At 40.3% G+C, this 26,365-nt stretch overlaps 1 protein-coding gene across 3 annotated transcripts; it reads right to left on the bottom strand.

Annotated features, from left to right (window-relative positions):
- Nucleotides 1–1,522: 1,522 nt before the first annotated feature.
- Nucleotides 1,523–26,273, bottom strand: ZFX (zinc finger protein X-linked). Of its 3 annotated transcripts, none has more exons than XM_042788380.1 (8): nucleotides 26,200–26,273; nucleotides 20,071–20,159; nucleotides 19,046–19,612; nucleotides 10,005–10,154; nucleotides 9,738–9,881; nucleotides 9,512–9,646; nucleotides 6,838–6,978; nucleotides 1,523–5,398 (listed from the first exon to the last, which is right to left on the bottom strand). In XM_042788380.1, exons 2-8 carry the CDS (start codon nucleotides 20,129–20,131, stop codon nucleotides 4,212–4,214), a joined length of 2,385 nt encoding a protein of 794 aa, XP_042644314.1. In that variant the 5' UTR covers nucleotides 20,132–20,159; nucleotides 26,200–26,273; the 3' UTR covers nucleotides 1,523–4,211. The 3 variants fall into 3 exon arrangements, with proteins under 3 accessions (XP_042644314.1, XP_042644315.1, XP_042644316.1); XM_042788381.1 differs by lacking the exon at nucleotides 26,200–26,273 and adding an exon at nucleotides 23,405–23,466; XM_042788382.1 differs by lacking the exons at nucleotides 9,512–9,646; nucleotides 9,738–9,881; nucleotides 10,005–10,154.
- Nucleotides 26,274–26,365: the final 92 nt, after the last annotated feature.

Below are 26,365 nucleotides of genomic sequence, written 5' to 3'. Positions count from 1 at the left end.
AAGGAAACCTAAACCAACCAACGCTCCCTTCAAACTTCAGCTAGTGAAATGTTTTTGGGTGCCTGCCTTTTTATGTACATCGACAACTTCTTTGCTCCTCACCACTCTGCTGACCTGCTTGTTGGTGCCAGCCAGCCGCTCCTTGGTCAGTTTTCTACCTGTCATAATTGTTAACATATTAATTGTGTTTCCTATTAATGATATATTATTTGATTTTAATTACTACCCTGAATAAGCCAGCGAACCGCAGTGAGTTGTTAGCCAGCTGCTGCTTTTCTTAATTAGTGGCACAGCCTTTTGGCTGGCAAATAAGGCTGTCCAAGAACTCCCAGGTGGGCACGCGGGCTGTGGGTGCCTTTGCTGCTGGGTCCCAGCGAGGGGGCCAGCACCCACGCAGGCTGCGGGCACCCGGGCAAGCCAGGGAGCCTTCAGCAGAGCCTGGCAGCGAAGCAACGAGGCTTTCACAGCCAAGGAAATCCAAGAGGACAGGGGGATAGATCCAAGGGGAGGGTGGGAGTTGCTAGTCTGCATGAGCTAGAGCTGGTAACTGCTCCTGGCTCTTCCTCACAGCGGCCAGAAATGGGCGTATTTGGTCTCCCGTGCCCTCAGCGTCTCTGGTACTCAGCGTACAGTTTCATGATGAGCAGCGGAGGAACAGCAGGCAGATGGAGAAAACAAGAACGAAAATCAAATCAAATCAAAAGCAGGTTGCTGGCAACTCAGCCTGACAGCTTCTTACTATGAAGAGTTGCCCAATGCCAGTCTGGCTGCACGATGAACCGAGATGAGGAGCAAACGAGTCAGCGTTTCCCCAAGGTATGCAGTGAGAGTAAACTAATCGGACTAAATATCCTGGTGAGATCTGGGCCAGCAGACAACCCACCTCCACGTTTCATCTCCTCCCTTCTGAGGCCGGTACAGAGGGCAAGGACACCCAACAGCACCTGGGTGTCAGGTTAGCAGGGACAGCGGGTTGCCAGTAGGTCAGACACACCGTGAGAGCTGGGGGGGGCCTGTGCCCGGTGACCTGTTACCAAAACAGTTCCTAATCGAGCGGTTTAAGCGGGCTGAAGCACGGGGTCTGCGCCCCCAAAGGGAGGCATCGGGGAAACGCTTTTTATTAATTTAGTTTCAACGACAGTGGTACACCACCTCCTTCGACTGGAGGTTGGGCGGGGGCTTTTTGGGACAACGTAGCAGCGCTTAGTAGGTAACCGCACCTTAACGCTTTTTCAGCGAGGCGTTGTAGGAAGTCTAGCAGACATGAATCCTTTAATATAAAAACTGGCATTAGAATGGATTTTGAAGACCTGCCATCCCTGCCTTTCGCTTTTACAGGCTTTCTCACAAACGTACCTTTCAACCAAATGAGGGGTTGAATCACCCGCACCCCAGTACCACACAAAAGGAGCTGAAAAATGGGGAGCAGAAAAATAACTGAAGTGCACTGGAGTTGCAGAGGACCATGTCCCTCAGAACAGCGCTTGATCTCAGTACTGGCATCAAATAGACTAAACGTTCATTAACAGGAAAATATTTTGAATTTTATTTTTTCACGTTATTATCAAGTACACAATTACAATAATGTCACACATCCCTATATGATTCTATGTATTTTGTTTTTTTCTTTTGTCTTTTTTACAAAGTGTACAGAGGGAAGGACGTATACAATATTTAACAGGGTATTTTCTACAGAACAATAATTTATATTATGTCCTTGTAAAAATCTGTACCTTTTTTAAACATTAAACTGAAACATCCATTTTATAGCATTTGCTAAGCAAATTATTTAAGAATTAAAACTAACCTGTAACTAATGTCAGTACATTAACAATAACTATAATTTCATTTTCTCTTTATACAGACAAATACATTTTACAAAATCCACTTGACCAAACCCTTAATTATTAAAAAAAAAATGTTTCAACATTGTGCTTTAAAAAAAAAAAAAAAAAAAGTGTGTACGATTCCAGGCTACGCAAGAGAAAGAAAATGTGTAAAATTGTGTTCTTTGTCTTTCAGCTTATTTAAAAAAATAAAGTTCAAAATGGCTAAAATCCTCGGCAATGCTATGGGAATTTATGCAGATTTTGTACACTTTTCAGGCTTCCAGTTAGAAAACACTTGAACGTAAGAGGGGAAAAGAAAAAAAAAAAGTCGCAGGAGGGTACTTTGCAAGACGCAAATGGAAAAATCTCTACCGGGTTTTACCGCATCTGATTTGGCAATTGGTAGGCAAGAGACAGACAGCTACGGCCATGGAGGAAACCCACTGACTCCACCGGGGGTTTCAACGAAGGCACGGTGCAGCACATCTAGGTATTACACACTAAAGGTTCACGGCCCGTTAGTAGCAATATTATACAAGAGCGCGTTGGACAAGTCTGGGGGCACTGTCAAGCAGGCATGGGAAGAATAAAACATACAATAAAGGTAGTGACATGGCATTCGGCTCTCCCGGAACTGCAAACTCCACACAGGTATTTCAGCTCACGGTGAAACAGAGGGGCTGAGCAGTAGGAGCAGGGCTCGGCCACAGAACAAAATACAGAAGGCTCCCAAGATGTGCATCTGAGAGGAAACGTCGGTCCCTTTATCACCCCAAACCTGAAATCATCACTAAAACCCCTGTTCAATAGGAAGTTTACCTGCCTAGAAGCAAGGGTCAACAAACACTGGGCCAGGCTCTGAACCCTTCCCATTAGCAAATTGTTGGTTACAAATCTATCCTAATCTGGCAGGCAGCCCGGTCCGAATTCTGCAATCCATCGTCAGACAGCGGCTTCGGCAGGAATCTGAGCAAGGGGAGCGGGGTCGGGTCCTAAAATCTGGCGTGCAAGTAAACGGTCTGGGGTTTTCGCTCCACAGTTGTTAAGGTACATGACTACGTGCTTGGTACATTTATGCTGCAATTAGCAAATAATATGGCGCTGTTTTATAATAGTCTCCAGGTGGCAAAATTGCATATAATAATCGTAATGTTCTCCCAGCTGTTTATAAACTGATTAGAAGAACTGGGTTAATTCTGGATACTGTATTAATTAATAAAGAGCAGCTTAACACAGCTGCTAATGGCTCAGGAAAAAACATTCCATTTAGAAACTGTTCTGTTACTGTCACAAGTTATTTTTCATATTAAGGTTATCTACGTTAAAACATCTCTACTCCTTATGAATGCATCTGCTCCGCTCCAACCACCTCTGAAGCGCTCACTGTAAAAATCGTGTTTCCAAAATCGAGGCACCTCTTGGTCTTAGACTTTATTCTAAAACAAATCACAATAAAAATGTGACTTGAACCACAAACTGTTCTTTCAAAGGAATACTAATATACATAAAAGCATCGTTTAAGGTACGTTTACCGGCACGTACAGACAGCTGTGATCTATTAACTCTGCAAATGGAACAACAGTATTTTAACGTTTCCAACATTAAGACAGCAGTAAATTGAAAAAAACCCAACTCATTTGTAACATGCAAAAACTTCCAAAGACAAAGAAGCACAGAACAATAAATGTAATATTTGAGCATACTTTTAAATTCGCCAAAGAATGGTAACAAATGCCCCAAACAATTTTTAAAAAAATTTTCTCTCTGAAACCTGAATTAAAATGCAGAATAGTTTTCCGCAACAGTCAGGTGTGTGACCCCTCAAATAGAAAATAGTTAACCTGCCACAAAGTCTGAATAGTCAAAACAAGACAATCAAGGTGGGCCCTAGTGATTTTAACTTCAACATCACAATTCCCCATTTCATACACACCTCTGACAATTTCATCAAGAGAAATTTTATATTTTAAAACTCACGACAAAACTGCATTAACATGGACACTGTGAGTATCAACGAGGTCAGTAAGATAAATATATTTAAATAAACTATTACGGTTGAAAAATTCAGTAAGAGACAGGGTTTACTTTATTAAATGCAACTTTATTGTTGCCATCTTTTCTTCATTTATTAAACAAACTGAATAGAATTCAGAACACGCTATTGAACAAAAGGTATAAAAGTCAACTAGAAGCAATAATCCTATTTTTATACAGCAACAAATCAAATGCACAGTATGTTTTTTTTTTGTTGTTTGTTTTTTTTGTTTGTTTGTTTGTTTTTTTTGTGTGTGTGTGATCGCAGGTGATTGGCTTTAAAATAAGCTAACAGCCTGAAAGGCAAAATTCCTTTCTAATTCCAGCCATAAGTCTGTGAAAGAGACTTTAAGGCAGCCCAACATCTTTATGATGCCGCATAATGTGCTGGTTCTTCTCTGAAGGCCTTCGGAACCCTTTCTTGCAATACTCACAACGGTGAGGGTAGTCTTTTGTATGAATGGAAATAACATGCCGTTTGAAGCCTGAGGCGTCTGTAGTGCTATACTCACAGTACTCACATTGATAAACTTTCCTGCCACTGTGTGTTTTCATGTGTTTTTTCAGCTCGTTTTGCTGCCTAAAGCCCTTTCTACATCTCTTGCACCTGAATGGAAGATCCTTTGTGTGAACTGAGAGTATGTGGCGACTCAGAATGAACGGATCTGCAATCTTAAAGTCACAATGTCTGCACTGGTGCAATTTTTTACCCTTGTGAGCTGCCACGTGTTTTTTCAGTTCCGAAGGCCTATGAAAGCCTTTATCACACATATCACACTTATGAGGATAGTCTTTCGTGTGGACTGAAATTATGTGTCGTTTCAGATCACTCGAGTTTGAGCTCTTATGGTCACAATGCAAACACTGATGTGTTTTACTTTCTTGATGCATAAGCGTATGCTGCTGCAGCTCTTTGGTATCTGAAAAAGTCTGGAAACAAATATCGCACTTTAACGGCGTTTCCTTACTGTGTTTAGTCTTTACATGAGTTTTCAAGTTAGACGAGTCGGCAGATCGGTATTCACAATATTGGCACTGGTATGGTTTTTCACCAGTGTGGATTCGCATGTGCTTCTTGAGCTCTGAGGGATGGCGAAATCCTTTGCCACACTCCACGCAAATATGAGGAAAGTTCTTGCTGTGGACAGCTAAAAGGTGATGACTCAGTAATCCTTGTTCTGCTGTCTCATAGTCGCAGAATTTGCACTTGTGCATTTTGTTAACTCCTTTGTCCCTGTGCACCATCTTGTGAGTAAATAAAGTTCCTGCATGAGAGAAGCTTTTCCCACACTCATCGCACTCAATAAGCTTTTCTGTTTTGTTGGTCAGCTTATGACTCTCCAAGTGGTTATGTAAACTTATTTTTTTATTCGTAGTGTAATCACAGTCTGTGCATCTATATTTCTTCTTAGTAAGAAGGTGCTCCGGGTGGTTTTTCATGTGCCTTTTCAAGAAACCTCTAGATTTAAATTTCTTTCCACAAATCATGCAGGGGTAGACTGTCAACGGATGACCATCAGGGCCAATGATTATTGCTGAAAAACAACAAAGAACCCTTCATTAATATTATACTTCAGGCAGTGTTGTATTTCAACCTTAACAATAAGCTGAGTTGTAAAATAAGATCAGACACACACACTTTATAATATACAAGCTGGCTACTGGGTTAGGTAGAAGAGCTTAAGGGAATTACTGCTTTCATTCACTTTTATTATCAGGAGAAAGGAAATACTGTTTTTTGATGGAGACACCCAAAGCATCACCCAGATGTTCTTCACCTCAAGTAATTCTACTTTGAAGAATTCTGACCAAGTTCACACGCTAAATACAGGCAGAAACTGACACTGCTGCAAAGAACAGCCAACCTGTTGAACCGAGTATTACATAGTAAGCATAGCACGTGATCTTCAACTTTCCACAAATCTGGAGATAAAGTTCAATCTGGCAGTTTAATCATCTAACGCTGACTACAATTCACATGCCCCAGACTAACACCTCCTTCTTGTGCCATCTGTCAGAGTTACAATCTGAAGAGGTAGCAAGCAGGAATCAATGAGAACACACTTCACATACGGACACCTCAGAGCTCTGGAACTCACTTGCACTCATCCATCAACCTGATTTGTTTACCCTGAATTTGCCTAGGCATGCTAAAAAGCTCTCTTTTCCAAAGATGTTTTAGAAGGAGAACTGACTAGGTAGCTGGAAATTCAAAAAGCAAACTTCAAGATTAAAATTTGCCTAGTTTACCGATTCAGTGCTCGGCAAAACAGAACTCCTACAGTTAAGTCACAATTTGAAAAGAAACTTTTAGTTAGTATCTTTTAAGGCAAAGCTACAGAACAAAAGACTCGTGTGCTTTTTCAACTTTATCAGACCAAATAAATCATTCAGACCGTAACACAGTAACAGCAGAACCCAAATAATGCCAAAGCAGTGCATCTGCTCTTACAGATGCAAGGCAGAACACTGGCATGATCAGGGTAATTTATTTCACGATTAAAACAGAGAATGGCATAGAAGTTACACTACCAAACATAATATATAATGTTCAGATTTCTCCAGGTCCTTACTGAGCTGATATAATGAAATGTATGTATTTTCAATAAAGACAAAGAGGGTTTTTAAAAAGCACTATTACAGAACGCTGTTTACCTAACATCACCTTTAAAAAAGTTACATTCAACATTAAAATTGGTGTGGCAAGTTAGGCGTATAGGTTTTTAACCTTTTACTACGATACTGATTTTTTCCTACGTCAGAGACGGTTTCCTTTACAACATCCCCCACGATCCAAACCAACTATGTATTTAAAAACTTTAAAATAAAATTTATGATGTGGAAATGTCAACAAAGTAATTCCCCACATCATCACCGTTTCTTACAAGACATTGCACATGATATCAGCAAAGCACATCTGTTTATTGATAAGTGCCCAGAGGAACGAGAGTGCAGCCAGCCACCAGATGCTCACCTGTTTGATACTGCCTGGACTCAGGTCTCCTTTTTTTCTTTGGTTTTTGCTTAGCCAGTCTCCCAAGTCCAGCTGACTCATCTATGTGCAAAAGAGCACTTGCAGTGCCATTCCGACTTTCAATGCCATCATTATTATTACCTAACAAGATAAATTAAAAAGTTACCTACCGTCATCACTCTACAGATTATCTGAGCAACAAACTCTACAATGATAATAAAAAAATTGATAAGCTATTATCTGACATTTAATCAAACTATAATAATGTACTGGATGAGTTGCAAAACATCTCTGGACATAACTTAAGAATTACATTTGGTATTATGAACCTGGAAGTACTGGCTTTGCTAACTTAATTTCACACGAGTACCCAATTTACAGGAATTAATGTTTTTCCATTTCACGAAGAGTTCTTTAAATGCAATAGTTTTTCACATTTCTTTGGTTGCTAATTATGCCCAGAATGTTTAACATCAGTAAACAATGGCATGTCACAATATTTACTGTGCCAAATTATCTTCTCAGTCCTGAAACACATTCATGTGTGAGTTCCCATTCACTTCTGGATATCTGAATTCACCTGACTGAAGTTTCTCACACATCAAGTTTCAGAACTGGAATGGAGATCAAAGAATCGTTCTGAAGAGCCCATAAATTTGCACACAAAGCACACTACTTACTATTTGCACACCTGATGCTTTAACACTTACAAATTCTTTCTACTGGGAACAAAGAGCATGCTCAGTATTGTATAATAGAAAGAAGGAAACAATCTTTGCCTCACAGAGCTTCATGTTTAGTACACAAATGGTATCACTGGATGTAAAACAAACATGAAAATTACAAATAAATATATCTATATATTCGGTAAGGTATTTATAGGCAATCAGTTTAACACTGGTGATTTAAGTGCATAAGCAATTTTAAATATCAAGTTTTGTGGTTAAGGATTTACTTGAATCAAGAGAAGGCAGTAGTTCCTAGTGAAAGCAAGGCACAGAAATAAGACAGGAAGATTGAAGTGGAAGAAAGTGCAAGATGCTCAATAGCTGTTCCTGTTGTAGAGTGCTGAGAATGAATATTCATGATTAATGCAAAAAGACTCAAGAGCCAGGAAGAGGCACATGCAGAACCTGAAGATTCTGATCTATATGCTAGCTCACGTGTTGCACAGCAAATGTGGCAAGTGGCAAACGCTGAAAGCAAAAACCCATTTCACATCTTACATGTAGAAAGTACAGTTTGCAACAGGTGCATGAGGAGTCCTTCAAGAGTATCATACAAAACAGGCCCCAAACATTTTCTAATACTTGAATAAACTGCAAAAACTTGCTGGAATACAGAGCACAGTGGAACTGGGCTTTGCTACAATACAGCAACAAAACCAATTCAACATTTGAAGATCCTATTGTTATCAGCTCTTAAACGCTCTTTAAGTGGAGAGGAGTTCCGAAAAGTGCAGATGACAGACCTCTGCCATTTTCATGCCTTCATGCTTTATTATTTCTTCTCTTCCCTACCACCTCTACTCTGCATGCTAGGTTGCTTACTTCTGACAATGCAATCACTCCGCTGTTTTCCACATTCTTAAATTCTCCTTTCAATTCCATCTCTCTGTTCCGAACACACTCTGCTCAATTTTCTTCTCCTCCTCCAACATCACTGAATGTTCAGTCTACAACTGCTGATTGCAGTTCACTTAATTTAATTTTTAATTCCCACCCAACCTGGCTTCTGTCCTTTCCTCTCCATTAAAACTGTGCTCACCAGTATACGGCCAAAGAGAAGGCTCTGGGTGCACTATCATCCATCTCCTAAACAAAACTGCTCCCTGAAATCTTGTCCTCCCTTGAATTACATGCATGATTTCAGTGGCCACTGCATTCTCAGCACTTCCCTGCCATTTGCCTGCTGGCGTCACAATCCACATCATTCAGACATATAACCTAAAGTTTCGTCCTCTATTCCACTCTTTCTTCTGCTTCGTTTAGAAGGAGATAGGGGCAATAAAGAAGCATTTCTAAGACAAGATTTTGGTCTACCAGTCTATGTAAGTTTTGGAAATCAGTTTGTGCAGCAATTGGTGTGCAGATAGTAACGATCAAGAAAAATGGTTCTGCATGCTAGAAACATTCTTAAGGTTCTGCTATAATTTTAAGATGTCTCCCTCCAGCTTCTTTTTTGTTAATCAATTATTTCCATTAGTATAATCTCGTAGTTATATGTTCCTTCTAGAAAGCACTTAAATAAGGCTAGAGGTCAGTGTTGCTTTTCACCATTACACTGAATCTTACATACTCCCATCTGCTTTCCCCCCCCCCACTCCCCACCACCAAAATATTCAGTTCTATTCCCAAGCCAGCTCTTACTGCGTCCGTCCTAAAACTGTGAAGGACAGATGTACTTGAGATACAATTTTTCAGCTGAAAGCTCGTGTACTTTTCCTTCTACATCATGAAAACATGAAGGAAAATGCCTGTTAAAATAGGAGTAAGAAGCCTGCCTTACAGCTTCTCTCTTCTCTTTTTAAGGATCATTATGCCAGTAAACCATTCTTAAACTAAAACTTTAAAAACAAACACAAAGGCACAAATCCTTCGTTACCCTCCAAAAAACAATCACTGACATTTTGCTATAAACTGTGTCACCATAAAGAATTCTGAGTATTACCTACCATAAGCTGCTGCCCAAGCTATGGGCATGAAAGTTTTAATTTCAGTGTCATCAATTTGCTGTTCATGGGCCACTGCTGCATCCTCCTCTCCTACAATCACTTCCATATAAACCTCATCAGCTATTTCTGCAACATCTACGAGAAAAAGAAGTCAAGAGAAGATTAATAAGAACACTGCACTGCTCAAAGTGAAAATCCCTGTTCCAAATGAAAGCCACCTACTTACTTAGGTCTTCATCTTCATGCTGAGAATCATTTACAGTCATGTAAACCATTTTCTCCCTTGGAATACGAATACTGCTATTTTGATCAAGTAATCCAACTGCATGGTCATTCTCTGGCTCGCTCTCCACAATGTCTACTGTGCCCCCTAGTTAGGAAGATCAGAGCAAAATACTTTAAATACACCAGATGACTTGAGAGAAACTACAGTCTCTAATTATGCAAAATTTCAAATGTCAGGTTGGAGTATTCTGAAATGAGTGTATTTTACCTAAATCATCTTCTCCAGGATCTGCTTTGAATATATAGACCTTGATGACTTCTGGACAAATGCCATCCACTTTACAAGAACCACTTTCTGACTCTGCTTCCATGGTAATTTCGGCAGAACCTTCATGTTCTATCTTACCAGCATCATCCACTACAAAAACAAGTTATTACAATTATCCAGTCGTATACAGACAGACATGTATGAAATACTTTATTACTCAAATTTGGAAGCAGTTTTAAATTAAAAAGTGGTGATAAAGAACCTACCCATAAATATTGTTTTCATATCCTTGAAAACAACGACAATAAACACAAAAATAAATTCAAGCTGTATTTTCTAGTTAAGGGGGAAGTGCAAGAGGGCTGCAGTGATATGACCGGAAGCATGAGCATCACACCAGGCAATGCTAATAGGGAAACAGTGATCTGCAGCAAGATGATGGTAGGAAGAAACTGCATGTTAGTACTTATTCTGTGGCATACTCTCACTTATTCTCAGTTTTAGTTGCCTTCTCTTTCACAACTAATAAGCTTTTAACTGTTTTGGTTTTGTTGGGTTTTGTTTTGTTTTTTTTTTTTTTTTTCAAAAGCATTATCTGTTGCTCAACCCTGTCTCTAATGGAAGCAGTACTACTGCTGCCAGTCAGACCTGGCTCATTGCAAAGCGGTGTTACTGATGCTTCTTCAGCTGACTAGGGAGGACACCTAAATGAAAACTACAGGAAGAAAACCCTCCACTTTTCTCATCCACCCAACAGCTGAGGGATCCAGCAGAGTGTCAAAGTGCTGCCCTGACACTACAGCACTGGTGAACTTATTCAACTGATTGTTCATGGTGCCCTTACTGAAATGGACTTGCACTGGATTTTATGCTATAGTAGCCCTGTATACTCTCCTTACTAAGGGTCGCATTTTGTTCTCTTGCTTTCAGAAGTACAACGACACCACGCTTCAGCTTGAATTGCCAGAACTTGCCTAAGCCTCCCACATAAACATGGCTAACAGCCAGCTTTATGAGGAACACATTTCTGTTTTTCAAGACGTACTACATAGGCATGCACACACACCCCCCATCTTACTTTACCAAGCACGGGTTTTCAAGAAAAAAATACTAAATATGTGTTCACAAAAATCAAATCCAGCATCTCAAGATCTTCAGAGATCTCCCAATTTCAGAAGCCCCAGAGGTTTCAAGTGTTGAGATTATTTAAAAATTCTTAACATGATGGCATACTTTTGGAATTTGTGACTTTCTTGTTCATAAAGTCACTTCTGGAGGCTGCCATGGCTCCCTCAGAGCCATGCATAACTTCAATTCATGGCAACAAGACATGAAATGTATACTAAAGGAAGTGTAAGCACCATCCCATAAATGCTGTAGAATGCCTGACTACCATGCCTAGGCACATAGAAAACACTTGATAAAGCATGCTCATTTTACTGGGGCTCATTACCCTCGTAACTAAATCATAGCTTTACTACTCAGTAACTGCAATTCTTCCAGTTACTTTAAGATCTATTAAAAAAAAAAAAAAGCTTAAAATGTTATTACTATTATTTTTCTGACATGCAGCCAATAAATTAGCCTTTAAATCATACAAACTAGCACGTGTTCCATCTCATGTATCAAACACAACTGCATTTAAGTACAATTTCTCAATCAGGCATCATTATTCACCAAATAATATGAGTAACATTAAATTATGAAGTACTAAAATACATTAGTCTGTCTCCTCATCAGAAGAGCAGGAGCAAAACAATTAAATACTCTTATGCCAAGTTCTTGATCAATTACCACTGTACAAAATGTTTCAAGCAGTAAGATGTTTAAAAAATTACTTTGTGTCACAGGACAACATAACATCTCCTAGCTGAAACCCCAGACCATTTCAGAAGTAAAAACCTTAAGATGTTCTTTTGAATCATGTTAACAACATAGCTCCACAGTATGTATACTCAGTTATCGAGCAGACTTTCATAAATTCTTTGGCATATGCATGAAACACCAAACGTCACTGAAACTCTGATAAAAAGAAAACTTGCTTTCGTTCCTACACTAGATCTGTGTAGTTGTTCTCCTTTAACTTGGCTGTTTCCAGTGTCACACACGTGTACTTGGAAGCCTTTCAAATCAGCGTGGACTAATTTTACACCACTGAAGCCAAAGAGGAAGTCTGCCACCAAGCTCAACTGATGCTGGAACTTACTCAAGGAACGAAAATTATGGCTGAAGCAATCAGAGAGAAAACAAACCTACGTGCACCATGTGAAACAGGCTGGTGTCTTTTAACCAAAACAGAGTTTTTTACTTCCATAGATATATGGAAGTATCAACTGATAACATTCACAAAACAGAAGAATCCTAGATCTTAAAAATATGCTCCATTTACTCTCTGAAATAAGTTCTCTGAGGTTCAAATAATGTTTTGAACATGATTTTAAAAAATCATTACGCAATTTAGAGTTTGTTTATCCCTGATTTCCCTCTACATTCAACAGTGTTTTAAAACATGTAACAACTGGCTTAAATATTTCTTAACGGCGCCATTAAATTGTAAGGAAATTGATGTGTAGGAATATTAGACCAACTTTTCTCATCCAAAAGGAAAAAAATTCACTCCTGACAGGTGGTAATACTTGAAAAACTAAAGTCCCTGAAGGGCTTGAAAAGTAATAGTATTTGCAGTATTGCAGAAAACAGGTAACAGAAGGAAAAGTTGGGAGGGAAAGAAAAAGGTAGGAAAAAAAAGATAAAAATCAAAAGAGAAACAAGGTGAATGAGAATAGGTATCAATCACACCAAGTAACATTTCCATGGCATTTTGTCCTATGGCTACAATAAACATTTATCTGTATCGATTCACTGACGCTCTGGCAGCACTGAGGAAATCTGATTTCTATTTAACACTTGCCCTATGTTTCTACATTTTCCATATATCTCAGATTCACAATCAGAGAAAATAATACTCATAAATACTTGACTGATCAATGTTTGAAGGAACTCTGATGATGTTTGAATTTTTCATTCAAGCCCATCAAGGGATCCCACAAATACCATGTATGACTGATCCTCTCTCACGTTCCTCCTCTTCGAAATTACAAAAAACACAACCCCAAAAGTACTCCTTTCAAGTAGAGATGCTGGGTAGTTAGTAAACTAATCACAAGTCACATGCTGGAAGAAAAATTCAGATTAGCATTAATTCCAGTGCTGTCATACCTCGTGCCTCCATTTAATTAGATACTAACTGAACACTAAAAACTTTAAATGTATTTTTTTTTTCCCCTCTACTAGCTGGTAGCTTTACTTCAGTAAACAAGTGGATTCAGACTAATGCTCCAAGATAAAAGAAAAAAATTATTAGACACAACATTATTTTATGTAAATTGCAAGAATGCATTCTATGGTTTGCTGACATTTTTCACAGACTTCACTGATAAGAACAGCCTGCTCTTTGCATACTATGAGCTGCAAGAAACAATTAAAAAACGTATGCACTTCTCCAATACTGCAATAATTGCTTCCATTTTAAAGATAATGCTTGAATTTTTATTAAAAGCACAGATGAGAAAGGTGTCACACAACATGCAAGATGTGGCACATTTAAAGCCTGTCTAGTTATCATTCACATTTTAAGGAAATCGACAAAGAGACCAATAGATTAAGGAAAGGAGTAAAGAGTAAAACGAGGAAATAAACTATGCAGGCAATATTCACAACAGTTTGTTTGTTTAATATGTGTTCTATCATGATGACAGCATTTGTCTCCTAGAAAATATTATATCTAATTTAAAAAATCATATAATGTCATAAACTATGATGTCCACTGAATAATTATCTCCTATAGCTTTACCCTCTTATTAAAATATGTCCAATGGCATTTCTGGGACCGAAACAAGCTCCTGTGCATTGATAATAAAAACAGTATCTAAAACCTGGCCACGACTAGCTTCCCCATATAGGAGCATAAAAGCTAGCCCAAGATCCTGCATACTGCATTTGCTTAAATGGTACATCTTTTGTTTAACCATGAGACACACACTTTCCCCAATAAGTTAGTTTTTTATATCAAATATTTAATGGATCAGCAAATACAGACTTTGTAGCCTTGCCGTCTTTTACTCCTAATTAGAAAAAATGCAAATATCTGTAACTGTTTTTATTTTTATAATGGTTTACATAAGCTTTTACATTTATTCTTTCCTACCATTTCTCCTCTATATGGGATTAATGAAGAAAATAAAAGGATTGTAAAAGATAAAATTCACTTATGCACTAAGAAACCTTCCATCTTTTTCCAGTACACACTGCTCATTGCTAAGTAACACACTGAAACAATTCTTACAAACATTCTAAGAAAAAGACTGTCTCTACAGCAGTCTAACAGATCTTAAAATGTGTCTATGGAACAATTAGATGAGAATCATCTATTTTGTCAGCCTTTATGTTCCCAAATTATTCTATTCGATGCTAAAAAAAATGCCTATCATGGGATAATTTGCCTGCCTACAAAATAAACAACCCTATTTATCCACTCTTAATAAAAAAGGACACTGTTAACTATTCTGTTTTCTCTAAAATAGATGAAAAGCATGCTGTATTCCCCAGACTTTTTTCAGTTATCTGTGATAGAAACATTTTACTTGTACTACAGTTGATAGCAGAGAATTCCTAGTCCACCGAACAAGTTATTTTTACCATCCAGTTATTTCTTAAGTGGCAAATCAGGTTTCTTAATCTGTGAGAAACCAGAAATCTGTTCTATTTTGATTTTAATGCCATTGCCATTACACATGAGCAACAGTATACCCTATGCATCTGAAGCTCCCCTCAGGGCAGCAATCTAGCAGAGGAGAACTTCCTGAGCTGCAAACTGGTATCTAACACTTGTCCTTCTCGTCCTGCTCTCCCCAGCACACAAATCAAACTAAGCTCTGAGGCATCACTCAGCCCAAGGGAACTCTCATCTCTGTCATCTCTCACGGTGACCTCCCGAGCAGCCTCAGCTGCAACAAATGTTGGTGCCATTCCAGTGGTCAGACAGAAGCATGGCAGCAGGTTCTACCTCACAGAAAGAAAAACATGATTTCTTGCATCTTTAAGATCCTCCAGGGAAAAAGAGGGAGGTACTCATGCTAAATAAAACCAAATAAAAGCATTTTGTTTTCTTGGCTAGAAATCTACTGGATGGCTCGAATGAAGGCATAAACTTTATGCCTTTGTTGATCAGAAACACTGCTTTCCACTTAAACATCCAACAAGAATGAGAAAAGATAGGTTTGACCTAGGCCTATGAAAAGATGCAATTATTATTCTCTGTGAGTAGCCTCTGTTGTGACTCCTGTAATGAAGTGTTAATTCAAATACAACAAACAAAAGATATGTCTAACTCAGAGCAAAGTAAGGATACAGATGGACATAACATAGCCCCTGTATTTGCAAACATCACATAACTTCCTAAAACTGGAGCTCAAACTTTGTGAGGCTATCCTTCCCTTTCTCCAGACTCCCCTGGTCAAAACCTTCTTTGTGCCTTATCATTTTTACTGCAAATAAATATATCACAGTACAACTTTTGGATAGTCTTATGGAACAAGTTCATGACAGAGGATGCATCTTACTTTGACAAACTGAATAAAATCAGACAAGCAAAGAAATCTTAATTTCCATCTTATGGTCAGGCATAAGGTGCTACTTTCCTTAGTTAGAAAATGCAGCGGGTTTTTTGTGGTTGTTTTGACAAACACTAGCTAATGTCACCATTACTGTTTCACTTACACAGAAATGATTTTCCAAGCCTTAAAATTTGCTATCAAATAATTGTACTAGTGTGAGACAAAACACAATTTATTCTTTCCTGACCAAACTAATGAACTGGCTTGTTATGATATATGCAAAAGAAAAACTGATTTATCAAACCTCCTTGAATCCTTTCCAAGCTACTAACTAGTAGCAGTTTGCATTCTTTGTTGAATGAGTATCTGACTCTGCTCTGCCATTAAGTGCCCCAAATCTACCATGGACCAAAAATGATGCTTGAGGGCAAAGACAAAGTATCCAAGAAAAAAGGTGAGTACATCAGAAGGTAAGAGATATTTTAAGCTGTGCCAAGAAACGTTATTGTGGAAATTAAAAAAGCAAAGGCCTATCAGTGCAGAAGCTAAATTAAATCTAAATGGGAAAATAAACATTAAAATACTGAGTTTACTGAAACGAAGTCACAGAATGAAACCCAGAGAGACTGTACTCTTTGAAGACAAACCGGTCTGAAACTAAGAAGGTAGAAACACAGTATTTTAAAAAGTACACATAGATTAGTCATTTCAAAATAGGTGTTTTCAGGATAAAGCTAAGAAAATTATTTTGAGAAAATATATGTAGACTCAGTTTATTAAGAACAAAAATGGAAACACTTAGAGAGAGCCACAAGATAGGAAAAGATTTTGCCAGTAACTTCCGCTGAAGAATACAGACTGAGAAACCTACAGAAGGAACACACACTGTTATCCCCTGCTTTGCAAGTGACTGGCTAAAACATGACTGGCAAAAGCATCCTGAAGAACACAGTCTAGCTCCCGGATCTGGGAAGCTGCTACATTTGGCTACTGTAATGGCAGACAAGACTACATTCCAACAGCTGCCCTAGCAGTTCAGGGAGGTTTGCCAGAATCAAGCATGAATTTACAAGCTAGGATGAAAAATAAAAACTAGGCTGATGTTACCGCCTTTTAAAAAACATCTAATACTACGTGCAACTGAACGACTGAGACAGTCAACAGATCAATAAACACATATACTGCTGCTGAAAAAAAAAAAAAAGAAAGGAAATTAATTCAAATAATGTTTTCCATATAACAAAGAGACTATTTGGCAAGATAGTCTTTACTTGATCGAAAAGCTTCATAACCAGAAGAACTTGTTATGCAGGCTTTAAACGCAGTAGGTGGTAATAGGGAACTTCCCTTTAAAATGAACTGTAGGACATACTTAACATTTTAAACACAAATATAAACGATGCATGTTTTGTAGTGTAACGATTGTTTTCAATGCTGGCTTATTTAAGGCTCTGAATCTAAACAAAGTACACTGAAAGACTGTCAAGAGGCATTTAATATTAAATAAAATACGAAACTGCAGAAATACATGACTGAAAATGAAGAATATCCCAGTGCAACTGAACAATCGGATTCCTGTTTTTTCTGCCAGTTACCACCTGTTGATGGCTGGTACATCTATGACCTCCTAGCTGGGTGGGTATTTAAGGGATCATGCGATATGTCATCTACCAAGACATTCTGTCCTCATTTAGCCACAGGCATCGGTTGAAGGGGACATGTATCTACCCACCCCTCTCACTTGAATTTACAGACACAGCAGCCCCAGAGGCCTCACTGCTGCCCATGCTGCAGAACGACAATCTGCAGGGGAAGGGAGAGCAGAGTGACAGGAGCAACAGCATCTTAAAAAGCTACAGTCAGGGATAAGAAACGGGTAAGGATCACCACCAGAGTCTTTACAAAGTCAGGCCTCGATTACCCATAGGTGGATTATCCACTTTGTTGCCTAACTACACTGCAGGTGTAGAAACATTTGAGCTGCTTTCATCTGATCTCACTCGGGTCCAGAATCAGAAAGCTGTATCTGTATCATACTGTACAGAGTGCATTTATTAGTTTGGATAAATACTATTTCAGAGGGCACCATCCCTGACCTATTTCACCTCAGTATGAGCTTGCAGCTTAATTTTACAATATTTTGTGTTAGCCATAGTTTGCATTATCCCACTTGTTTTCCCAGATAATAGAGAATTAACTGTACCTCATATAAACTCAAAACATGGCTGCACAAGGTTACTCAAGGAACTCAAGAGATGATAAATTAAGAAATGCAGTGATCCTAGGTAAGGAGAAGCAACATTAAAATCCGTAAGTACAGAACTTAAAATTAAAACATGTCATTACACATTTCAAAAAAGCGTCCAAAGGTAAAAAAAGGAGAGGAAAAAAAAAAAAAAAAAAAAAGGAAAGAAAAAAGAAAAGGAAAAAAAAAAAGGAAAAAAAAAGATTAAAAAAAAATGGTAACTGAAGCAGAGCACGAAGTATACCTCACCAATGGAGTCATTTAATGCTAGACAAACCGAAGTGCTTGAAACAGCAATTAAACCAACTAACCTAATAAAGCTTTTTTATTTATACAAAAAAATAAATGTTCACCAGTGACACTGATGTTCCTAGGTGCTGCACCAAGTAATCATCTTAAGTAACATTCTTCAGAGTAAGCTCTAGTTCACACAAATGGACATCCTCAGTAGAAAAAAGGATTGATAATATGCTCCGTTTTTCTCCAGCCTCTACTTTAAGTCTTTTGAAACATGATTCAAATGGATTGTGCCACTGTTCCTAAGGGAGATTTAAGATATTCACAGTTGCTTCTCAGCTATGAGCAGCAATAGCTACTCTTTTTGTTAGCAGCATACTTCTGTTATTTGCTTAATCAAGAGAAGAAAACACATCCTAACAACAAAGAAAACCATATTGTTGCCTGTACCTAAGTATAAGTGGGGTGAAAGGGGTAGGAACCGAACAAACAGCAAGACAAGGTTAACCAATTGTCATTTGGACTTCCAAAAAAATAGTTTTTTACTTTCCCTTTTCCATTAAATAATTGTTCTTGTTTTCTTAATGTCTTGGCAGTAATTCAAACAACGTCACATTTATTTTCTTTCAGTTCTGACTAAGTATATGGCATTTAGCTTAGTGGAATTCTTAGTCTTTTTTTTTTCATATGCTATCAAATGTTACAGAAATAATTTATAATCAGACGTCTATTTGCCAGTATGTCTCTTCATTAGCTTCACCAGGATTTTTAGCTGGTACACATTCCTAAAAATACCCCCATCTGAGTACATTTGTGAGATCTGCATTGCATTAAATAAAACAGAATATTTGGTTTTGGTACTGTTGTAAGCCCTCCCTCAGATATTTCAAGCACCACCCAGGCCCATATCATAAGAATTTGGATGGCTTTACTCAGACACTTACAGGAAATCATAAGGTAATCTTCACAGTTGCCCTTCTCGTCTTGATGTTCCACAGGGATTCCATTGGCATCGATCACTGCCTCTGATGCACAGTCTGCCACCAAGACTTCCTCAGAAACAACATCTGTTCCCAGAGTATCACTGACAATATCTGTTTCTTCAACATTATCATGAACTACATGTTCTACATGTCCAACTTCAGGTACATGCATTGACTCACTTGTCAGTACATGTTCTGGTATAGACATTGTTTCTGCTGTAATGTCAGAAGCTAAAACATCATCTGGGACAGTGCAATGAGCCAAAGAAACCTCTTCAGCTACGTCTGTGTCCAGCACTTGTTCAGGAATAATGACAGTTTCAGATACATCCGGCTCTTCCATGATATCTGGACACTGAACATCTTCGATAACAACATCCTCAATGACATCTTGGATTACTACAGAATCTGGATCATCAGGAACAAAATTATGCACAGTTATATCTGAGTCGACTACATCTGAAACAAATACTGTTTCCTGTACTTCCACAACAATCTGATCTCCATCCATATGTGCTGCATCAGCTCCTGAAAAACATAATTAAAATAGCAGTTAAACTGTAAAGTTAACTCAGGTAAGGTGGTTAATAACTGAAATTACTTCTGTTTTATTTCAACTTCTACACAATGCTGCAATTTAGTAAAATAAGCCTAACAGCCTGTGAGCAATTAAGATAGGCAGATATATGGGGAGCTGATAAAATAAGTCATCAGTAGATGCTAACATAACTAGGATGAACTACATTTTCTCTCGTGGGAAAGATCACCGATTTTTAGAACCTTCCCCAATATCCAAACTACTATTACTTGACAGAACAGAACCTCATTCATATTGCTCTGAATAATAGAAACAACTCAAAATCAAAAGTGACTACTTTATACAAAAGCGTTGATAGAGCAGAGCACTTTTAAGCAAAGACAACATAGATGACAGTCAATTGCATCTAATGCAAACACTTTTATCTACATATTATCTCCTGACAGACCTGTTGGATCAAAAAATGCATTTGGCTCATGTGGCTGCAATTCAAGCCCATCTTCATCCATGGCCTTTAACTCTCATCGGTCACAGTGTCTGTAGAAGGTAAAGAAGAAATGTTAATTAACTCATGTTATGCTATGAAAGTTGCCTCTGCCTGTGCTCTGAAAAGAAGAAATTTTGGGCGCATTGGAAGTTAACAGATATCACCTCTTGACTTTAAGATGGACCAGATTTCACTCCGGGTACCTCTGTTTGGGATTCCAGAAATACTACTCTAGAACATCAAACGCCTAGGGTCTGAATAAGAAAAGTGTGAACCCAGGGTCTGATTAAGAAGAGTGTGAGCTCCAGCACTACAGGTCCATTTTTCAAAACCCCACAGCTCCACAAACACAGAAGCAGCTGATACAGGGATATGAAAATAGGATTCCCTTATAATCTTACAAGGAAAAAAACTTATGACAAATCCTAGACAAGTTCACACTCAAGTCTTTTTTGGATGGTGGGGAATACAGGATTGTCAAATCAATAAAGCTCAGTAAAGTAAGTTGGAGGTAGACAGCTAAGAATCTGAAATGCACAGCACTTCTTATGTGCTGTGTTCATACTTGGGCGGTCAGGAGGAAGTCACTCTTTTGTCACTTCAGGAATTGAAATCATCAATGTAAACTGCTTCCAGAGCATATCATATGTTTTCAAACCCCAGATGTGTGAATATTTTAAAAACTCCTGCCCCAAGACAAAGTACCTATTTGCTTTTGTATTAAAAAATACCATCAGTTCTCCAAAACTACCAAATGTCTTATTCTACCAAATTTCTCTGAATATAATGCCAAGATTTCTTCAATGCATAACAAGTTAAGATTTCAATATCCTTAACAAAAGAACCAAACAAGACCACAAAGCTAAAACACTTACTAGAATCTGAAACTGCAATCTAAATTTTGCTGCTTACATATGTGCATTACAATCAGGATCAGGCAAACCTAGGTGTGTAAAATGTGATCTAACATGAACCAGTACTACTCCCTTGCACTTAGTCCAGCTAGTTTCCTAAGTGCAGAACCAGCACAAGGCAACAGAATGTTGCTACACATTTCTGCTTGTGTTTCTATACAAGTGAAAAATGCAATTCTCGTTCCTCCAAACATTTTTCACAGTGACAGACAGAAATCTCCCCACTCCCGTGATACTTTCACAAAAGACATAGAAAAACATTAAGATTCTGCTCAGCATCTCCATAAGAATTATAACCTTTCCAAATTATGTCAACTAACATTTACCTTAATTAAGTTTTCGTGGGGGAAACTGCTATACAAACAAAAGAATAAACAACTACTCCAAAATACCTCAACCTACAACCATAATCTGTAGCAAGTACTTTCCACACATCACCATTTTTCTAGCTCAACTTTTTTCAACTCTTCACAGCTAACCACCTAATTTATATATTAGAAAACATATTTTTGCAAGTTGAAGGAGAAATATAACCAGAAATTGAACTGCACGAAAAACAACAGCAGTCTAATAATTTTCCAAGGGGTCCCGTATTTGTGTGATGTTCAGTTGGAGGGCCTCTATATTCTAGACACCTGCGTTAACAAATCATCATGGTGTCCAGCTGGACATAAACCACCTCACAATTATTCTGACCGCCGAGCATTTCTGTCAGAAGCACTCACTACTAACAGAACAGCCCTTCACACAGATGTTTTCTTCAGAATCAAGAGCCGAAGAAAAGCACTTCTCAGACTCAGACACAAGACGCAGCTTGACTGATGGCAATCGGCTTCTGCCATGCCACAGAAACAAGAAGCGAATAACAAGGTTTCGTGCAGTCATTTAAGCAAGAATTATTCACACTCAAACTGGTTTACTTCCATCTACTCAGTATATACCTAGCCAGTCTATTACAAATGTCTTTCCTATTCATCTTGTCATCTTTTCTGTGTTGTTTTCAGTGATTAGTTTCTTCTTTTCTGTTGCTGCTTCTCCAACTTTTTGTGTGCCTATACCTATATGACGTTCATTACCTCCTCATCTGCTCACTTCATCTCCCCAGCCCATAACTACAGCACACTCCCATCATTCACATAAAACTATGCTACTCATCTATTTGTAGCAAAGATTGTATCAGCTATTCAGAGATTTTTTTGGAGGAGGAAGCAATGGGGATTAAGGATTGGTGGAAATAAATTGCCTCTCTCCTTGGGTAACACACATGTAAGAAAACAGTACTCGCTGTCCAGCTCTCTGGGAAAAGTCAAGCCCCTGTTTCTGCCTGTGCTTTTGAGGACTGTATTATCATGCATATTAGCCTCTCATCAGCTGGGACCCAACCAGCCTGAAGTGTTAGTTCACCACTACCTACTGGAAGAACTGGCATTCATTTTCTCTGCTTCTTGCTTTCATCACCCACGTGACCATCACTCCACCACAAATTCCTGTGTGTTATGATTCATGAATGTACTTTCTCTATCCTATCCTCTCCCCAAATTCCTCACTGTCTCTCTTAGTAAGGCTCTCCATCATCCTGCTGTCTATCCTCTTCACTCACGAGACCCAGAGGCTGACACCACTACTTCCCAGCTTCCAGAATGTGCTCCTTGATGCCATCTCTTCACTGCTACTCTCACTGCTGCCCAGATTCTGGGCAACAGATGCTAAAAGCAACGAGTCTCTGTGGTGTTCACAACGGTGCAGTTTCATGAAGACACTGCCACCAGCAGTAACACTGCTAACAGGCCACTGCGTAACAGTGTGGCCTCTTCTGTACTGGCTGGGCCTTTTCACCCACAAGGGCATAATATGCTGCAAAACAAAGGCTCAGTTTGTGTACAACCTGAAGAAGTTTCCCGGGCACATGGGTTTTCAAGACTGAGCCTTGAAAAGGCCACAGATATATGCTTCAGTACTTGTTCCAAAGATGAAAAAACCCCCAACTCTTTCACTGAATTTCTTCCTAAATAAGGTTTCCCATAATGTGCTTTTGCACCCAGACCTAGCCAACAAATTAATGTATACAAATTCCTACCCTGTGCATATTCGACCCCTGTGCAGGACCATAAAGATTTTAAAAGTGCTCTGCTAGGGCATGGACCTCACCTCCGTAAGAATTTGCTATGGAAAAAGCACCAGAAGAGGATGCAGGCACTTAAAACAGAATTTAACTGAACTATCTAAAATTATAAAGATGTCTAAATCAAAATCTGCCAAGAGGGCATCAAGTCATCTGTCCATGCATGGGGGAAATAAAATGTCCCTAAAAATTTCCTGAAATTGTTTAAGGGCTTTAGAATTCTAACCAGTAGATGAAAAAATACTGTGTTTCTTCCTACTTGCCCTTCTGAGCAGTGGGCCAGCACAGGGGTTGAATATTCTGCCAGACGAAGGTATGCCACATGGTTCTGTACCAAACAGCAGTTCCATGATGAAGGCACTGTTCTGCAACACAAGAAATACCAGAGCTTCTTGTTGCGAGCACCACATCGAACACCTTCAAATTCCTTGGCAAGCACCCTAAGCTCTGTGGTACCACAAGGCTAAGAAGCAATTCCAGCAGTTCATTTTCCTGCAAGAATTCAAGAAGGGCAGAAACTCTTCTCAGTTCTTTCAAAATATTCAAGCCAACACTTACCTCAGGAGCAGCTTCTGGCACTGAAGCAGACAGAATCAATTTTCAGTTCCAGTTTGGGAAGATAAACTCTCAAAGAGAAGAAGGTGCCCAGCCATGTCCCTACACTTAGTCCTTCTCAACACCCAAATCTACATGGCTCTGTGTTCAAATCTTAGTAATTCAGGAACTGCTTTTCTGCCACTATGACAGAAAAAGCCTAAGCACCTAAAACCAGGTTTTATACCTCTGAAAAGAACTGAATGTTTACATCTTTTACTTGGCTTGGGTCTATGCCAGCTTCACATGGATCAAGAATTAATACAACTCTGAAATACACCTAATTCTATTTGTAAAGTTAGTTCTTACAAATTGATTTTTACCTATTTATTCAGAGACTTGGCCAGTTTTGGTTTCATGCAAGTTAAGGCACTATTTTCAAGTGGAAGGACAGACAGAAAATTACATATTAATGGAAGAAATGGTATGAAGCTATTAGCAATAAAATAACCTCCCAAATAAAAAGAGGTATTTTCCGCGTATCTGATCAAGTACAATCAGTGAAGAGAAGCAACATAGACAGTGCACTAGTCTTGCCACGTTACAAATCCTTGACTCAATAGGCCTAGCAAGGTAATAGAGATGAAATAGAAATAAATAGATGAGCTGTCAAGTTTTAAAGAGAGAACAACTTTAAAACTTGAGTTCCTTAGAAAAGCAAGCTTTAATATGTCACATAAATTGTCAGTTTCCCTGCTCTCGCCAAAAAAAAAAAAAAAAAAAAAAAAAAGAACAAGGAAAATGGGAAAAAAGGAAAAGGAGAAACTTCAGAAAAGGCATCCTTATGAAAAAGAAATACATAAGATAGTCCTTTGCCTACTCCTAAGGAAATAATAGTACATGTGTTTATCTGCAGTAAGGGCACAAACCAAATACCCACACTGCAAAACTCTGACCCTTCCCAGCAAAAATCAAAGCATAAACAGCAAAAATTCCCCGCATTCAAGCCCTGGTCCCTACCTACACTGAGACGACTTAGTGTATCACCATAACCAAGTTCCCATTGTGCCTTGCTACGTCACCTTAAAAACGGCAGCACGCCTTGCATGTCCCAATTGGGTTAGAGCCCTGAGCTACCCGAAGCTTCACCATGGTTATGAGACAACTGCGAGTTCAGTCTACGCTATGGCTGCAGTGTCACAACTCTCCCTATGTGACCCATTTATGGAGAATGTGATGTACACACACGCTCTCAATCACACACACGTGAAAGGTAAAAGAATTGTACTCCTACAGCACCTAATTCTTATCTGGGAAATAACCCCCCACTGTTATTTGGTAAATAAATGGAAGAATAAAAACGATGTTACAAACATGACTGTAATCATTTAGCTGTTTATTTCTTGATGCATCTCCCTCAGTTTCGGCAGGAGAATGAGTACTGCTGTTTTCATTGTGATTTTGTAAAAAAAAAAAAATCTCAAGTTTTTTTCCTCTTTGTCGTAGTTCAGCGGTGTGGGTATTTGCAGAAACCGGTTAAAGAAAAGGGTTTTCTCCGCATTTCACTGGTATGTTGTGCATCAGAAGACACCTAAGCTAATTCGTAACAAAACCTAAATCAGAGAAAGAACCCGTCCCGGGCGCCCCTTTGAAACTACTTTCCACTCAGCTGGGGGCCTCTGCAGGAGAGGGGAGAGCCGGAGAGGAGGAGAAGCCAGCACCCGGGCGGGGGGGCCCCGAGGGAGTTGGGGGGCCCCGCGCCTCCGCACCCGGCTCCTGGCGTGGCGGCTGGGCGAGGGAAGCTGAGGGCGAACCTCGCACAACCGCCCAGCCGCATTCCCTGCCTGTCTGGAGGAGAGGGGAGAGGAGGGGAGATGGCGGGAGGGGGCACGGCTGCCAGCCCCGGCGCGGCCGCACAGGAAGCCGCCACGGGCCGGAAAGCGCCGAGCTCCCCTGCGACGCGCTGCCTGGCAGGCGCCGATGCGAAGAGGAGGAGGGAGAGGCGGGGGAGAAGGGGGGGAGAAGCGGGGGTGGGGGAGGCTACGGGCTCTCCCTCTCCGGAGCCTGCGGCCCGGCGCTGCGATGAGCGGGGCCAGGGGCTCCCCCCTCCGGCCCGGCCCGGCCTGCGCGAAGGCACGGGCTATGGCGAGCGATTAATTCAAGATGGCGCCCGGCGCCCTCCGCCTGCCCCCCCCCGCGCGCCGCCATTTTGTCTCCTCCTCCAGACACTCTCCGAACCCCCCTCGGCCGGGCCCGGGGCCTGGCACCGACCTCGCCCGCCTCCCACCGGGCCCGCAACCGCCCCCCACCGCTTCTGCTCCCCCCACGCCTCCGCCCCCGCTGCCCAGGGCCGCGTCGGGAGCGCGGAACTCGCCGGCCCGGGCCCTGCGGCCCGCTCTTTCGCCGGAGCCCTGGCGCGGCCTAGCTGCGGCCTCCTCGGGGCCTGCGCCGCGGCCTGGTGCGGGCAGGGGAAGGCCCGGGCCGGGCCAGGCGGCGGGGCCCAGCCCCGGGGCTGCTTACCGTGCGGTGGCGGGCGGCGGCGCTCGCCTCGGCGCGGCCTCTCTCAGCGCGACTGGGCCGAGCGCGGCGGCGGCGGCGGCGGCTGGGGCGGGCGGGCGGGAGGGGAGGGAGGGGCCGAGCTCGGAGCTGAGTGGAAGCGGCCAAGCTCCCCGGGCCGGGCCCTGCC

Source organism: Tyto alba, unplaced genomic scaffold (assembly GCF_018691265.1).
Source record: "Tyto alba isolate M040663 unplaced genomic scaffold, T.alba_DEE_v4.0 Super-Scaffold_14, whole genome shotgun sequence".
NCBI lineage: Eukaryota > Metazoa > Chordata > Aves > Strigiformes > Tytonidae > Tyto > Tyto alba.
The sequence above is the reverse complement of the archived record's forward strand: the minus strand, read 5'-3'. Positions and strand labels throughout refer to the sequence as shown.

Bases quoted from the DNA above. Each gene is read 5' to 3' on its own strand.
- ZFX (XM_042788380.1), bottom strand. From the start codon at position 20,131: ATGGATGAAGATGGGCTTGAATTGCAGCCACATGAGCCAAATGCATTT. The intron at 10,155-19,045 runs GTAAGTGTCTGA...TTGTTTTTGTAG, and splicing joins AGATTACCTTATGATTTCCT to TGGATGATGCTGGTAAGATA. The intron at 9,882-10,004 runs GTAAAATACACT...CTTCCTAACTAG, and splicing joins TCCTGGAGAAGATGATTTAG to GGGGCACAGTAGACATTGTG.